This window comes from Lytechinus variegatus, chromosome 9 (assembly GCF_018143015.1).
Source record: "Lytechinus variegatus isolate NC3 chromosome 9, Lvar_3.0, whole genome shotgun sequence".
NCBI classification, from domain to species: domain Eukaryota; kingdom Metazoa; phylum Echinodermata; class Echinoidea; order Temnopleuroida; family Toxopneustidae; genus Lytechinus; species Lytechinus variegatus.
The window spans coordinates 8,665,467-8,683,468 of NC_054748.1; the positions used below are offsets into that span (position 1 = coordinate 8,665,467).

General features: G+C 35.3%; 1 protein-coding gene across 1 annotated transcript in view; it reads left to right on the forward strand.

Annotated features, from left to right (window-relative positions):
* Positions 1 to 5,881, forward strand: part of LOC121421402 — a 22,832-nt gene extending 16,951 nt beyond the window's left edge. Inside the window, exons 6-8 of the mRNA XM_041616103.1 lie at positions 1 to 146; positions 2,179 to 2,249; positions 3,792 to 5,881. Coding sequence (XP_041472037.1) covers positions 1 to 146; positions 2,179 to 2,249; positions 3,792 to 4,188 — 614 coding nt within the window. The 3' untranslated portion in view covers positions 4,189 to 5,881. The remainder of the gene's footprint in view (positions 147 to 2,178; positions 2,250 to 3,791) is intronic.
* The last annotated feature ends 12,121 nt before the right edge of the window (positions 5,882 to 18,002 follow it).

An 18,002-nucleotide genomic window follows, 5' to 3' on the forward strand; every position in this document is an offset into this window, starting at 1 on the left:
TGAAGCGGTATTTGATAGTGTCATCGGTGAACGAGCAAGACAAAATGTGGTCAAGGAAGTTGTGTAAGATACTAGAAAAGAAAGGGCATCAAACATGGATGCTGAACAGCCTGTTTCCAGAGGAAATTCTTCCCACCTTTCGCACTGTAAGTTGGCAATAGATTCTTATTATTATTGTCATTATCATCATTAGTGGTACAATAGTAGTAGTAGCCTCGGTAATACAGAAGTACATGTAGTAGTAGCAGGAGTACGTGTAGCAGCAGTAGAAGTAGCAGCAGCCGCAGTAGTAGGAGTAGCAGTGCTCAGTAGAAATACATGTAGTAAAGGTAGTAGTAGAAGTAGCAGCAGTAGTAGTTGTAGGAGTAGTATTAGTAATAGTACATTTAGTAGTAGTAGTAGTAGTAGTAGAAATAATAGTAGTAGTAGGAGTAGCAGCAGTAGAAGTAGCAGCAGCAGCAGCAGCAGTAGTAGGAGTGGCAGTGCTCAGTAGAAATTGTAGTAAAAGTACAGTCCGACCTCTCTTATCCGACACGTTGGGACCCGCTCCAATCCGGGTAAGGGATTTATCCGGATCTGGGAGACCCAATATTAAATACACGCAGCTGCTGCCTCAGCTTCCCAATGGCGGGAGCTACACGACGTTATCCATTGTAGTGGGCGCCCGTACAGACAGTATTCACTGCAGTGTCAGTGCAAATTATAGGCAGTATTTTTACCAAAATGAAATCGATCGATGGCTAAAACTGTTGGATTTTATAATTTACCTGCTAAAATGGTTGAGGTATACAGTACATCAAGCATACCTTGAAAGAAAGAGAATGACTCGATGAACCAAAGTTTTACAATTAGATCATTGCAGCGGATATCTCAGCTTCGCAATGTTAGCCATTGTTATACTGACTGTAGGCTCAAACATGATAGATGGCGCTGTCTGTATTGAGGCATAGTTTTAGCTAGCGAGACATTTTTTTTGGGGGGGGGAAACAAAAAGAGAACGTAATGAAATGTTTGCGCTGTGCCTGGATTTACTGGAAAATTTTCATGCCTAAATTCTTTCAGTGATTTGGGAGAGATATTTTTATGAAAAATAACGTTGTTGTATGTAGATTACAATATTGGAAAATATTCAAAATGAGTTTGCGTATAGGATTGAGTTTAGATTGAAATCTCATTTCCTCACGTACTAGATTGAATTGAAAAAAAAAAATCTCGGCAATTGTGTGTCCGGATAATAGAGAGATCTGGATAAGGGGAGGCCAGATAAGAGAGGTCGGACTGTAGTGAGCAGCAGTATTAGTTGTAGTAGGAGTAGTGTGAGTAGAAGTAGTAGTAGTAGTAGTAGTAACAATAGTAGTACATGTAATAGTAGTAGCAGAAGTAGTAGTAGTAGTAGTAGTAGTAGTAGTAGTAGTAGTAGTAGTAGTAGCAGCAGCAGCAGCCGTATCAGCAGTAGTAGTAGAAAAAGTACTGGTAAATAGTACTAAAAGTAGTAGGAGCAGCAGTAGAAGTAGTGGAAGTAGTAGTAGTATTAGTAATAGTAGTAGTAGTAGTAATAGTAGTGGTAGTAGTCGTAGTAGCAGTAGAAGTAGTGGTAGTAGTAGTAGTAATAGTAGTGGTAGTAGTAGTAGTAATAGTAGTGTTAGTAGTAGTACATGCAGTAGAAGTAGTAATATTTTTTATTATTATTCAAAATTTTGACCAGTCATGCTTGACCACACGAGGCCCGAGTCATTACGTTTGAAAAAAAAATGTTTTAGAGCGTTTACAGTAAATGATTCAGGGAAAAAATTCTCACCCAAAGTTGCTGAAATTTCATATTTTGCACTGTTTCCAATATTTCCTTGAAATTGTTTTGATTTTTATAGTTGAAACTGTAAAAAAAGTAAGGATATTTACCTCTTTCTTGACCCTGAAAGGTTTTTTTTTTGGTGTTACAAGTACGCAATATCATCTGGAAAAGATCAGTGATCGTTTGATTATTTTTTACTCGGTCAACTCCATGAAAGTATACATGTCGGACTACATTCTCCCACATATTGTAGTCCCACATGTAGACTTTCATGGTGATGATTGAGTGTCACATTAAAAAAATATCTTTCTGGGTAAAACAGAAGCAGTTGACAAGAAGAGGTATTGATACATAGTATTTGTTTGTGTTTGTGTGCATACTTGTAGGTTGATTACGTGTTGGTGATTTACACAGACCACTACAAGAGGGAATTCCAACAGCGTGGAAATACTAACGGGTAAGAATCTTTGAGAAAATTGCAGCTTGCGAACTTGCAAGTTTTCCATACCTGCCAACTTTTTAGATTTTAGCAGAATTTTTCTGATTTTTAAATTTTTTCTGAGTGCATTGCAATCAGTACAGGTAAACATACAATGCCAGCTGAATCACAAACTCTCCAATATCTAAATGTCAATGTGAAATCGGGTCTTGCTTGTTTATATTGAATCTGTATGCTGGAAAGAAAATTAATGATGGCCATCATTCGATCATGGAAAGATTCGGGCTGCTTGATTTTAGTTAAGTTGGGATAGATCACAACTGGAAGTGGAATTACGGTATTTTATAGAAGATCGATCTCAGTACAGCTGCTGCGCAACACCAAACCAGCCTGAGTAATGCTTTGGGAGCCGCTGGTAGCCGTGCGCAGTAGGAACCGGCTAGAATAGAATTAGAAGCCAATTTTGCATAAATCAGAGCCAAGTCTGTCTAGATTTTGTCCAGATCATGGAGATGGGTCATTTAGGACTAGATTACCAATATTTCTTGTTCAAACTGTAATATGGAAGGGGTATAAAAGAAGTATACCGCTCGTTTCTTTCGAAAGTACATGTATTCATCCTCGGTTGGTCTGGCAAAATATACTATTTTCCAATGGGGCTTCACGCCTCGGGTAAAATAGTAATTGCCGAACCAACCTGGGATAAATCATTTCCACTATACTTTCTCAAACTTTGTACATTTATATAATATTTGACCTGACACTCCAAAGCCAACAATAGGCCGCTGGGAAAGGCTGTCTGTAAATAGCCAAAATTGTTATTTGGTCTTCACACAGATCAGAAAAATGTGCCATGGTAATAAAAAATTACGTTAATGACTTCACAAATAGTATATATTATTTTTATGAGTGCAGTGAGGATATAGAATCCCAGCCATGGCGTAATTTCCTTCGGCAAGAAATTTATCCACATTGTTTAGCACTCGACCCAGGTGAGGTAATAATAATAATAACGGTATTTTTACCCAGGGTAGCCACTTCAGTTCCGAAAACTGTTCTCCCAGCGGGCCCTGCTATTATTATTACTTGGCTCAGCTAGGCTACCTTTTCGTGCACACAGCTTTTTGAGGAATTACTTCATGCCGTACCCTTTTACCTCACCTGGGTTGAGTGCAGCACACTGTGGATGAATTCCTTTCTGAAGGAAATGGGTACCTGGCAGGAATTTATTCCTTGAAATGCCACCGCGCTGTAAAAGACTTTGGTATTAGGACATTGGTTTGATTCCAAGCCATTGTGCGTTTTCCTTCAGCAAGAAATTTGCCGCACTCAGCCCAGGTGAGGCTTATGGGTACCTGTTAGGAATTTATTCCTGAAGTCAGACGTATAGCAGCTGCTCTGCTTTAAGCCAGGGGAATTATGCTGTATTACTGTAGAGCACTGAGAGACTTTTGTTTTGATAAAGTATTAAACACTTTATAAGCAAGTGTATTTATTATTCTCATTTTATAATGACATGACCTGATCTCACGTCTTATATCATTATTTTTCTTTTGTTAGGAAACTCTTCGATGCAATGCAAAAGGAATTCAAAACGAAAGGGTCCAATCGTCGCTTCATTCCAGTGTACGATGTGAACGCGATCCATCAGCTCCCCGACGCTCTGATGAGCGGCCAGTCGCAGGAGCGGGACTACATTCTTCAGCTTCTCAGCCGGAGTAATAAGAATCCATCCAACGTGCATTCCTCAGCTCCATCTGAGGGGGGAGTGGGCGGGGCAGTGGGCGGGGCTGGTGTCGCCCCAATTAGGTGCAACCACCAGCACCTCTCCAAATCCGAACCCGTCATTCAACAAGAGTTCCACACCCCACAACCCCAACACAAACCGGCCAACCCAGAGAAGAAGGAGACCCAATCCAAGTTCTTCAACAAGTTCAAAAGCAAGAAAGGAAAGTAGGTATTTGATTATCTATCATGCATTGAATTCCTGAACTCTTGAATATCGAAGCTGAGCAGTGGTTCTGTCATGGATATTTTTGTGTCGAGCTTCTTTTTCTTGGGGTACGACACAAGTTTGGCCTAGGAAGAGTGCGAGATGTGGCTTTTCGCGCTGCAAGTCTCCAAGTCAGCGGCAGTGCGTGGCTTTGATATAGGAGGTGTGGACCAAAATGTGGCGCTTCATCTGATTCTCCCTGCAGTCTCAACTGGTTTCATCATGCCTATTCTAGCCCTAGTACTTGCTCGAGGACATCGTCCCGTTCCATTCCTTGGGCGATTTTGATAGACATGTCAAGATGGGGCATGGGAGCCTGGACCTACGTGTGCATTGGAATGACTGACACTCAAATTACATGTCATCCAGGTTGCTATATTTCTATTTCTATTATTTGTTTGTGGTCACCTGTGCCTGGGAGGTGAAAAGCAAACTGAATCACTATGACCCGCAGGTCTCTTCGCCCGATTCTAACTGATTGGGCGGAGTGCAGCTGGACCACTACACCAGGATTTTTCTCTTTTATTCGAATAGTGCAGTGGCTTCTTAACAAGCAAAGATGGTGACTCTCCTCGACATGGGGCCTTCAGTTAACTTCCTATCTGAGGGACGGAGTGTTTCCACTGTAACATAGCCTGCATTTATGGAACAGGGGAGAGACGTTTACACACAACGTAGGCTTCAGTCAATTGCCAGGGGTGGACTTGAACCTGTCCTCCAACCTTTGGTTCGACAGGCAGACGCTTTACCGACAGTTGGTGTGCACAGCCTACTGGGATGAGAAAACCCAGCAGTCATTACTAGTGATCTGTTTATACTTATCCATTATTATGATGTCTGGATCAGCTTGCTTGTATGAAGAAATGAACTCTGAAAAAAGCCTTGTCTTGGGCTCTGTTATAGGAACGTAGAGATTGATTACAAACTTGAAAATCCTAGTCTGATTGCATGACATGTGTACATTGTGTCGATCAGACTCATTGTCGACCAATCAGAATCATTCTTGGAATATCGCAATCGATCACAAACCTTTATTTATACAGGCCTTGCTTTTGTATTCATTAATGTTCACCTTTAGTGTGTTTTTATTGGATCTAGGTACTAAACATGCCTTTACAGTTGAGCAAGTGTTAAAACAAGGATTTTTTAAATCCTTGTAATGTTCAAAACCAGTATTTGTATCTTAGGTTTCCTCTAATTTGTATGTGTTTCATGGAAATTTTTTAGACTCGTGCTTGCATTTCAAATGCTTATCTTACAACTCAGTTATTGAAGTAATGAGTTAAAAATCAAGCTTGTATATTTTAATTAAGAATGTATATATAAAAATAATCTTAAAAAATGCACAGTATAGTACTGTACATGTTTTAATCCTTCATTTGTTAAAAGCTATCCTAATATATTACCACATTTGTAGTTTCAACTACATGTACATGTACCTATTTGGTTTATAGCAAAAAATGTTATTTTTTTATTTGCCATCTAAATACTTGCATCGAAACATGAAGTAGTGCAGCTGTTTATAAAGCAGCTTTTAAAGGGATTTTTATTATTAAAGAGAGAGAGATAGAGAAGGGTGTGTGGTGGGGTGGGGGAGGAGATCATGGTGAGAGTATTGCAAATATATGGTGCTAAAGGCACTATCGTACCTAGGGGGGGGGAGACTTCCCCCCCCTGACAAGTCACAACCCATGCAAGTGACCTATACCTGCCCCCCTTGATGAGAAGGTGAAGACCTCTTTTTTTTTTACTTGTCAATTTTTTTCTGCACGAAAACCTTTATTTGTGGTTGAAGAACTTTTTTTTTCCTTGGTACACTACTGGCTAGAGCCATTATTTTCATTAAAATTTACGATTTCTTTTCAATTACTGAAGATAAAGATGAAAATATAGTTACGATTGTGAAATGTCAGCCTATGGTACAGTGATATACATTTAAGGCTTTTGCTGGAATTACAAGTTTAGGGTTCAATATTTTACGCCGCTAGTATTTTTCTGGTGAATAAATATGTCTTTTTTCAATGTTTGATATTTTGTAAATATTCTTTTAAAGGGATGCTCCATGCTGAAAGTATTTGTATCTAAAAAAATTGACTAAAATTCACTGAGCAAAATGCTGAAAATTACATCAAAAACGGATAAAAAAATAACAGAGTTAACTTGGATTATAAAGTTAAGCAGTATTCTGTGAAAACTGATATATGCACATCGGCATGAATATTCATTAGGTTGGCTGATGATGTCACATACCCACTTTCCCTTTTTTTATGTTATTATATGAAATCATAATTATTTAATTTTTTTCATACAAGTGTGAATGATATCTCTCCCTTTTGATAAAATATTAGTTGTAGCAATGAATATCTGATTAAAAATTTGAATAAACCAACATTATCAGTTTTTCAATGAATATTCATGAAGACATGCGCAGGACAATTTCACTGGAATAATGCTAATCTTTATGATGTCATAACTTTTTTATTCCTTGTCCGATTTTGATCAAACTTTCTGTATTTTGGTTGTCTGATTTTTCTTTATCTGTTCAAATCAAATGATTTTTCAGTCTGGAGCATCCCTTTAATAATAACCAACTTAAGACACGAGTAAAGACTATAAAAGGGTTGCATCGATAGATTTCCCATTATTCAGGGTTTGACCCAAGTCTGTTCTCCATTTTCAACCATACAACAGCAAAAGTTAACGGAAAATTGAGAGAAAGGGAGAATTTCTCAATACGGCCATCAGGAACAGTATTATAAATGTGATAAAAACTGCCTTAATTTGATAAACCTAGCACTGGTATACATGTACAGTAGAATATGGTTGGAGAAACAGGAAATGTTTTAGTTCATGGATTGACCATTGCTATGATAATTAAGCCTGAGGAGTTTTCCAGCTATATGTAATTTGATGATTTTTTGGGGAAAAAGTTTAGAAAAATGTTGTGATTTTTACTGTTTGCCCCCCCCATAATAATGTTTACCCCTGTTTATGAATGTACATGTACAGTATGTATTGCTCTTTCATTGTATGTGTATGGCATTTTACATAATGAAACAGTTCCCTACATTTGCATTTGCCTTGGAAACTTTATTGTCAATATTCATAGTTTTTGGATGTTGGAATGCTGAGACAGTGATAATTACTCATGATGAAAGAATAATTGTAGAGCAAAACCTTGTGTGAAGGAATTAGAAGTATCGTCAAGCTTCTAGCCTACTGTATCATTATGAAAGCACTGCCATGGGAATCCTATGTGGCAATTGTAGATTCCAGATCTTTTTCTGTTAATTATCATGAAACAATAGTGAAGGAATTAAAGGAAGGGGAAAAAAGTGGAGTACATGTACAGTGCGTCCCACAAAAAAATGAAAGCGAGATATATCATTGATTTATCATAACTTAATCACAAATACAATAGACAAATTACCTACCATTTTAAAGCTTAGAATCTCCTCTTTCATCTGAAATTACTTAGATTATTTCTCATTCACACATGAGTGAGCAACAACAACAATAATTTGAAAAGGGGATACCAAAAAGTCACTTGGCAGGCCGTATCTGGGTTTTAAAAAGAAAACCACCTTTTTAAAAAGTTCAATATCTGCTCTTTAATTTGATACCTCAATTACAAAAAATGGTCAAAAAATAACAAAGTTCTGGTTATTTGAAAAAAGGCTTGAATTTCAATAATTTCATAAAATGAGGTTTTACAAGCTAGCATTCAAACTCACTCGACACTCCGTTTTGTTGACGATCAGCCATGCATTAAGTCTTTTGTTACCGTGTGATAGCTTCTGTGGGAAACCGGTGGAAAACACATTTATTTAAAGGTCAAGTCCACCCCAGAAAATTGTTGAATTGAATCGATAGAGAAAAATCAAACATATACGCTGCAAATTTCATCGAAATCAGATGTAAAATAAGAAAGTTTTGACATTTTCATGTTTCGCTTATTTTTCACAAAACAGTTAAATGCACAACTCAGCGATATGCAAATGAGAGAATCAATGATGTCCATCACTCACTATTTCTTTTGTTTTTTATGAATAATACATTATTTCAATTTTTACAGATATGACAATAAGGACCAACTTAATTTAACCTTAAACTATTAAAATAATGGTAATTCCACATGTTCAGGGAGAACTAAAACTTTGTTTCACTTGACAAGGAGGAGAAAATTATAATATTTCATATTTCATATAATAAAATACAAAAGAAATAGTGAGTGGGTGACGTCATCAGTCTGCCAATTTTCATACCGACCAGGATGTGCATATAACTATTTTGTGAAATTAAGCGAAACTTTAAAATGTCCTATCTGTGTATTGTTGGATTTTTCTCCTTTTTTTTCAAATAAACTTTTTGTTGGGGTGGACTTGTCCTTTAATGAAATTATAAAGATACAAGCATTGTTTCGAGGGATCATAACTTTTACTTCTTGATCATTTTCTGTGATTAAGGTATCAAAGAAAAGAGCAGATATTGAACTTTTTAGTCATGTGAATTTCTTTTTGAAATTCAGACACCCCCCGCCAAATGAGTTTTTGGCATTCGTTTTTCTAATTGTTTTTGCTCACTCATGCGTGAATGAGATATAATCTATTTTGCAATAACAGATGAAAGAGGAGATTCTAAGCTTTACATTGGGAGGTCATTTGTCTATTTTATTTATGATTAAGTTACAATATGATAAATCATTGCTAAATCTCGGTTTCATTTTTCTGGGATGCACTGTACAAGGATGCATCAAAGTTCATCTCATGTCCAGAATGATATTTGATAAATGCTTAATATTCCTTTTCTTTATTTGACACATTTCTCATGCTTTAATGTTGTAGAAACCTTATTTGTGTAGTTCCCAGACATAATTTCCAATAGCTTGAGTGCCAAATAGTTATAGATTCATACTAAAGGTATTTGTATATTTTACATTTGGTTTAGGTTAAACAAAAGACATACATGTAGACCACATAATTTATTAGATTACAAGATTTTAGATAATAGTACAGTATACAGTACAGTGTATGACTTTAGAAAATTTAAAAAGCATTTTTGTATAATACAACTCAGCATGTCTCTATGTTTTTACAATATAAAGGAGCCTCTTTTGAATTGCAATGTGTTACAACAATGATTATTCCACTCGTTCAGGGAAAAATCAAAAGTTATTTCAAATTATAATAAGGTAAAAATGCAATATTCCATATTTTACAATACAAAAGAAATAGCACAGACCTTTATAGTTTGTTGTTGTTTCTTAAATCATGATGTGGAGTCTGAAGGAGTGAGACTACATGTTGATTCACTCACAGGTAAAGTCTCACACTTACATATAGAGGCTGTTCTCACTACGTTCCTAAAACTAGTTTACTGGAAACTAGTTTAGTGGAAACTAGTTTAACGCTTAGTGAGAACGGTCGAAGCGGTCTTGGAAGCGATCTTCTAAACCAGTTTGGAAAACCACTTCGCGATGTAGTTTTCGAGATCGCTTTGCCTCGTTAAACTGGTTTTAGCGTAAGTGAGGACACAACCGTTCTTCGGGAAGCGATCTTCGCACATTTTGAGCGCGCTACTCCACACAACAGGTGTAGAATGACCATGCTGCGGTTTCGAATTTCGCGCGAAACGTGTCACCCCACTGCAAGCGTTTCCATAGCAACAAGAGCGCTTTACTTGAAGTGACTTTGAAAACCACTTTCGTGTGATCAAGTGGGAACGCTAACAAAGCGACCTTCCAAACTGGTTTCCTGAATCGGCTTCCAGTAAACTAGTTTTAGAAAGCGTAATGAGAACGGCCTCATAGACACTCTATAGTCTTCAAGCTAGATATACATGTCATTAATTCCCTCATTTGTATACTGACTACAAACTTGTGTAAGATGTGCATGTAACTGTTATGTGAAATATACAAATCTTTAAAATGTTAGAACTTTCTTATTTTACATCTGATTTTTAGGAAATTTCCATTGTTACATGTACTATGCTTGTTTGATTTTTCTCTTTTTATTCAAATCAACATTTTTGCTTGGGTGGACTTGATCTTTGAGAATCCCTCTTTTTCTTAATTTTTTTTTATTTTAAAGCCATTGAGTGCCAGATAGCTTTTCAATTTATGTTAAAGGTGCATTTTAATTGTAAATAATGATTCGTAAAGGTAATGTCTGTAAAAGGTCAATAATGATCAATAAAGGATCAATATATTGATCTTAAATGATACAAGTATAAACATATATCATTTGTGTGTGTAATATAATTAGACAAGATTATATACTTGTTTTATACAAAATCCTTAGGCCTACACGTACCATTCCTTTGATGTAATTTTTCACTTATCTGCTTTCTGTAAACACTGGTACATGTACGAAGTTTGGAAAATGTAATTTGACATTCTTTTGAGGTTCAGGCAGTGCCACGATACAGACAGTAATTTTGTTCATTTCTTTTATTAATTTTAATAAAAGTATGAAATCATTGAACATTAGGGCCCTGTTGTACAAAGACTTACGATTGATCCGATCACTCGCAACTATAGACGGCCAGCAACGTTAACATCTATTATGCATGTTCAAAATATTTTCTAGCTATGATGTTTATTCATGCATTCATTGTTTTCTTGAAAATTCACTGTGCTTCTCTTTGCATAAAAAGGACATTGTGCAAATTTTTTGTAGAAAAAATTATGACACTGATGGATTTCCATAGAGTTACGATTGATCGGATCAATCGTAACTCTATGTACAACAGGGCCCTGATCTTACTACAAGTCTACTAGGGCATACCAAACCAGAGTATCCAAGAAAAGTTATTAAGTCCCTTAATTCGGGGCTGGGCCCTTATAAACAGAACATCAGAGCTTTAAAAAATAAGCGTACCGTATACCAAACCACAGTAAACAAGAAAAATTAAACATTTGCATCATGAATGTATCAACCAAGGTCATTTCAGTTTGGATTTTTCCCCCATTTCGAAACAAAGTACGTGTAAGAATGTAAGAAAACCAATATCGTGTAGAGCTATTAATGTGAATTTTTTTCTAAAGATCTTGGACTATTATGGAAATGTTTGATTGCATAAAACCACAACCATTGCAAATATTTACACGCACGTTCGACAATTTTCATTCTATTTGTAAAAGGATATGGTGCATCACATTTATCAAGAAGAGAATTATGATTTTTCTTTTTTTTCACAAGAAATGAACATGGTTTTAATAGAGATGTTGTGGTCTAGTGGTTCTGACTCTCCTCTTTCAAACAGTGGGTTCTGGCTTCAAGTCCCTGCCATGGCGTGTTTTGGTGCTGCAAGAAACTTACCCATTTCGTGCTGCACCCGACCCAGGTGAGGGGAAAATCACTCTCAATATAAAATACGGATTGATTGTGATACATGTAATGCACAAGGAATGTCTCCTTTTGCACATATCTATGTAAAATAAAATCCACTCCAATTTTCAAACTGCCAGATAATACTGAAATTTCCAAAATACAGAAAAATAGTTGTTTGTAAAATTACCTTTATAGAAATTGCCAAAATGAGATAATTTGATGTTGATTCCATTGGCACTACTTTAATATGGAATATAATCCTAGTGTTTATTATGAGTCTTTAAATCGCATTCCCATTTGGATCATTGTAAGTGGCCAATGCAGTGTATAAGTAATTTTTTTTTTACACATGTAAATATTGAAATTCCATATTTTACTACTACATCATTGTTATGAAATGCTGTGAAAAATCATGAGATCTACTCTATTCATACTCGTATCCTAAAATCGCAAACATCGAACCTTCCCCCCAAAAAGCTGTGTTTCTGCTTCTGGTATTTTGCTTAAAGGGGAAGATCACCCTGTAGAAGAGTTTGTTGTAAAAATAGCAGAAAAGAATTTTATGAAAAAAATATTGGTAAAGGTTTGAGGAAGATCCATAAGAAAGTTGTTTATTTTTCTTATAGAATTTTAAGTTTTTGATTTGTGACGTCATAAACGAGCTGCTGCCCCCATCACATTTTTTTTTGAAAGGGGAGTGAAATGATTTGTCTATTGATAAAGGTACAGTAAAACTTTTTTCATTTTCTGAGAAAATGACATTTCATTAATTTTTCTTAACCATACGATATGTACATTGTAGGAAATCTACTCGCATGTGATGTCACAAATCAAATAATTCAAATTCTAAAAACTTTTTTATCCTTTGATGGGCTTTCCTCAAACCTTCGGCAATACTTCAGTATTTTTGTCTGCTATTTTTACAATAAACTTTTGTGAGGGTGAACTACCCCTTTCAAGTATGTGGTTGTATGCCAAAAGACAAGTTCATGATTTTTGTCACATTTGGTAGTTGCAATTTCAGAGATGGGTTATATACTTGTGTAGTGTGATGATAGATGATAAAATGAAAAATTGACAAGATGAGAAGTGTCAATGGTCATACGGACAGGTATAGATGTACATGTACATGTATATGACCACCTTGTCACGATGTACATGTATATATGCAAAATGTCCAATAGACATTTCTGCAATGATTACATAACTATAAATATGCAATGAACAACAAATATGTTCTTTTGTGAATTTGAGTGTAAAAACAATGTAAATAAAAAAATCAATGTAGAAAATATGTATATATGAAATATATAATTGTTTACAAAAATGTGTGTTTTCACAGTAAATGGAATTTAGCTGCTTGACTTGTTCAAAGCGAGACTATAAAGTTTTAATATATTCCTGTGTACATGTACAGGAGGAAAGCTAGGAGATCTATTTTTTTCATATCATTAGTTCCTGGTACATTAACAAGATACGTTTTGTTTCCAGAAAATTCAAGTCAATTTTTTTTGACGAGAAAGTCACATTATCTTGTGACAATGCACATTTATTTTTTAGCATGTAGAACGAGTAATCCCGAGGAGATGACAGTCCCGGGTATTACAGAATGAAAAAATGAATATCCAATTATATATGTAGTTTATACTCTTTGAATCAATTAGAAAAAAACAAGGTTGAGTCTAAAGTATGGGTTGCAATATGAGATGACCCATGTTTGAGACTTTTGCAGCTCCCCCCCCAAAAAAAATGGAAGAAAAATAAAGGAAATTTTTGAATTTTTCTATACTGAATGGAAAAGGATTTTTTTAAACACACCATGATCTGCATGGAATCTGTCACCATTCTGTGCAACTAAAATATTCCAAATTTAAAATTGCCTTTTTTTTCATTCTGCATTGAATATTAAAAGAAATTTGAAGCATTATGGATGTTTTTGTTTTTTTCTGATTAATTAATTCAAACCAATATCAAGGTGGTTTCGCTATTCAAATTGACCTCCTTTTGCATTACTTTGACTGTAAATCTGCTTCGATTAATCAGATAGTTCAACAGTAAAGAAAACAAAAAAAAAAAAAAAGAAAATATGCCTTAAAATGAAAAATGGGACACAAGTGCGATTTACTTATTGAATCTAGCGTGAGATACACCTATGTTGATGATCAGTACTGTATAGTATACCAATGTCTATATTTGATAAATCATAATTATTATCATTACCATGTTCTTTGACAGGGAAGTGAAATTCTGTCTGTATATTTGTGTGTTTCTTGTGATTGTGTGTATATGTACAATGTTTAAATGTATAATTCACTTGTGGTGAGGGGATGTAATAAAGAGAAACGTGAAAAAAAATGAATCTTGAGTATGGTTTATGTTTTGTTATTTTAATAAATATTATGCATTTCCTTATTTGTGCTTTTCATAATACTGTACGTACACCATCAACCTTTACTACCGTACCATAAAACCATAGAGCTATGATAAAACGGTTTATTTCCAATTCGTCTAATGCCAAATTTGTGCAATTGCCAACTTGTCTACTACTATCATTTGGTCGACCATCAGTTCGTCCACTCACCACATGGTCTACTTTCATTTAGTCTAATGCCATTCCGTCTATCAACCAGTTGGTCCAATAGCCATTTAGTCCATATACCATTTGGTCTAATTGGACTATGTGTTGAATTGTGAAAAATGAATGAAAATCAAATCGATATTAGACCAACTGGTTACGAGACAAAATGGTCATAGACGAATATGATGATTAGACGAAGTAATGATTGGACCAAATAGTTGTTAGACGAAGTATTGTTGGACGGGATGGCATTAGACTAAATGAAAGTACATGTAGACCATGTGGTGAGTGGACGGCTTGGCAGTAGACAAAGTGGCAATTTACCCCATGAAACTTGGAAGGTCTTTTTCCCTCCTGGGTCGACAACTTTTCCACCTACAATCAACATGCCCACATTCCCTCATTCATTTCATTACTGAATACACAATACTTATACACTCATTAAAGGGGAAGTTCACCCCGAAGAAAACTTTGTTCTAAAAATAGCAGAAAAAATAGTAAAAAATATTGGTGAAGGTTTGAGGAAAATCTGTTAAAGAGTAATAAAGTTATTAGAGTTCAAAGTTTTGGATTTGTGACGTCATAAACGAGCAGCTGCCCCATGTGTTATGTAATATAAAATGCATGAATTTCAAATTTTGTATGGTTCCTTGATGACTTAATTTTGTTTTTTATTCATGATCGGGTGTGAAATGATTTGTCTATTGATATACAAAAGGCACAGTGAAAACCATTTTCAATTTTCTGAGAAAATGACATTTCATTGATTTTTTGCCATTCGCTATGTAGGAATGCTACTCGCATATGACGTCACAAATCAAATAATTGAAATTCTAATAATTTTTTAATTACTCGATGAATTTTTATGAAACCTTCGGCAATATTTTTTATAATTTTTCTGCTATTTTTACTATAAACTTTTTGTTAGGGTGAACTTCCCCTTTAAATTCTTACTCCACAGAATAAACAAAAGTGATATTGAGGATAAAATCGTGATTCCATTTCATTAATATACATAGGCCTATTCTTTATTTGATGAATAGAACATTCTCTGGAGTACACAAAGAGAAATCATGACAAGGCTTTAAACAATGGGGGTGGAATTCTGCTAATTAAACTTAGGTTTAAAGGGGAAGTTCACCCTGAAGAAAACTTTGTTGTAAAAATCGCCGAAAAAATAATAAAAAATATTGGTGAAGGTTTGAGGAAAATCCGTTAAAGAGTAAGAAAGTTATTAGAGTTCAAAGTTTTGGATTTGTGACGTCATAAACGAGCAGCTGCCCCATGTGTTATGTAATATAAAATGCATGAATTTCAAATTTTGTATGGTTCCTGATGACTTAATTTTGTTTTCTATTCATGATTGGGTGTGAAATGATTTGTCTATTGATATACAAAAGGTACAGAGAAAACCATTTTCAATTTTCTGAGAAAATGACATTTCATTGACTTTTTACCATTCACTATGTAGGAATGCTGCTCGCATATGACGTCACAAATTAAATAATTGAAATTCTAATAACTTTTTAATTATTTGATGAATTTTTCTCAAACCTTTGGCAATATTTTTTATTATTTTTTCCTGCTATTTTTACAATAAACTTTTTGTCAGGGTGAACTTCCCCTTTAAAGCTAAATGAAAGTAGTTGAAGTACAACACTGATTTCGTGAGAAAGTCTGTAAAACCAAGGTGAAGTATTACTATATCATCGTGGATCTAGATCTGGTAGTTACATAAACTGAACTTTATGAAAATTTTAACAAATATATATTTAAGCAAAACTGAAAGAATGAGAGATATCAGTGTAATTTCTCACTTTGTATAGAGTGGATTGTATGAAATAACTTGCTTTTTTAAAGAAAACAAATGAAACCTATTAAAAAGGTGTAGATTGAAAGAGGAAATCCTGTATTCAGTACAAAAGATTTCTAAATAAATCAGTAATCTGGGTTGGGATTGTTCTCGGTATGCTTGATAATGATATCAATGCCTGGATACGAGGCACACTGTGGACTCAAAAATCATTTTTTATTTTAAATAAAAGGGGGTGGATGTACATATTTTTAAATGAAATCACCTTTATAAAACGCAATATAGGACCAAACTGCAGTGCGACTTCATTATTACATGTAAATAACATAAGGTATTTGTATATAGCACACGTATCCACCTTGTTAGGTGCTCAAGATGCTCCTATATTATCCCGGCTAAGCTAGTCTACCAATTCCGGTGCTCACAGCTTTTTGAGGAATTATACTTCCTGCCAGTTCCCTATTTACCTCACCTGTGTCGAGTGCAGCACAATGTGGGTAAATTTCTTGCTGAAGGAAAACACATCATGGCTGGGAATTGAACCCACGTCTCTCAGATTGAAAAACAAAGACCACTAGACCAGCGCTTCTCAACCGGTGGGCCGCGAAGCTCTCTCAAGTGGGCCGCGAGAGGCTCATGAAAAGAAAAAAAATAGGGGGGAATTATGGTATATTTAACATGTTCTATGTAATGTCCGAAAATTGTATGTTTGATCGGTCTCCGTGAGTCAAACAAAGCTCTACACGGGCACGCCTAGTGATATTCATACACATTGTATGATGGTTTCGATCTATTGATGTATCGGGCCCCATTTACATGCATATTGTGTAACTATGTAGTTAATCATCGCCCATTCACCGGACCTTTGCAAATGCATTTATTTCTCAAACTGATTGCTTCGAATGTGCTTAACAGCTTTATTTTCATATTTCACGAAACATTCTTTCATCAAAATGAATCGTGTTATAAAGCGAAAAGGTGAGGGATCGAGGAAACAAATCTACTGTTGAAAAGTTTCAGAAGGTAACTGTAAGAATATATGACCCTGAATACATTAAATTTGGATTTATCATAACTGCATAGTAATGCAAAACCAAGAGCAATGTGTGTCAAATGTGCTGAATTAAGAAAAGGCGCTTAAACCGTCAGAGCTTCAGAGACACCTAAACATAAAGCATCTGAAGAGTGCAGGAAAGCCAAGAGTGTTTCGAGAGGAAAAGGCTGGATTTAATTCACAGCAGAACACTTGCGTACAGATAGGGAGCTCTTGGCCCCAAATATTTCATGACCAAGAAAAAAAAGAGAAAAGGAAAAAAAAAAGAAAAGGGATAAGAGTGAAATATGATATTATTTTTTTTAATATTGTGTCAAAATTTATCAAACTTGTATTTTGGTAATAAAAGTGTCGATATTTTTGCTTCCCCGCCATGCTCGCTCGCAACATTTTATCAATTGTACGCAATACGCCATATCAAGCCTCCTCAATTTTGCATTGTCTCATTGCGCCACTGCAGCAGAAGATCACAAAGTTACGCACTAATATGCTCTTTATAATTGTCGAGAAAATGAATCATATCCTTCAAAAGTTGCTAGGTGGGCCTTGAAAAAAATCTGAGTGTCATAGTGGTGGTCGAGTAAAAAAAGGTTGAGAAGCACTGCACTAGACCATGACTCGCCCACATGGGAATTCAACCACTATTACTGCAAGACTAAATAGTACCACAAGTGTGTCAATATTCAGACGGCTTTCTTTGCATTTCTGCATGGTTGCACTTTCCTAACATTTATGTTCGAAACAATAGTCTGCAAGCCCTAATGTTAATGGAAAAGAGTAAACGTTACTCTTTTATATTGTTTTATATTTATTTTGAATAAAATATGATATGTGAATTTCAGACCTGAAAAGATGCCTCAGAGTTTTCTTCCTCTGATTTCTCTTGCAAATTGTGCACAATTTTTGTTTTAGGCAAAAACATTATTTATGTCATCAGAAAGCTCAAACTCTCTACTTTCATACAATGTGACTCTTGATGTGACACCTTTTAGATGGGTCAGC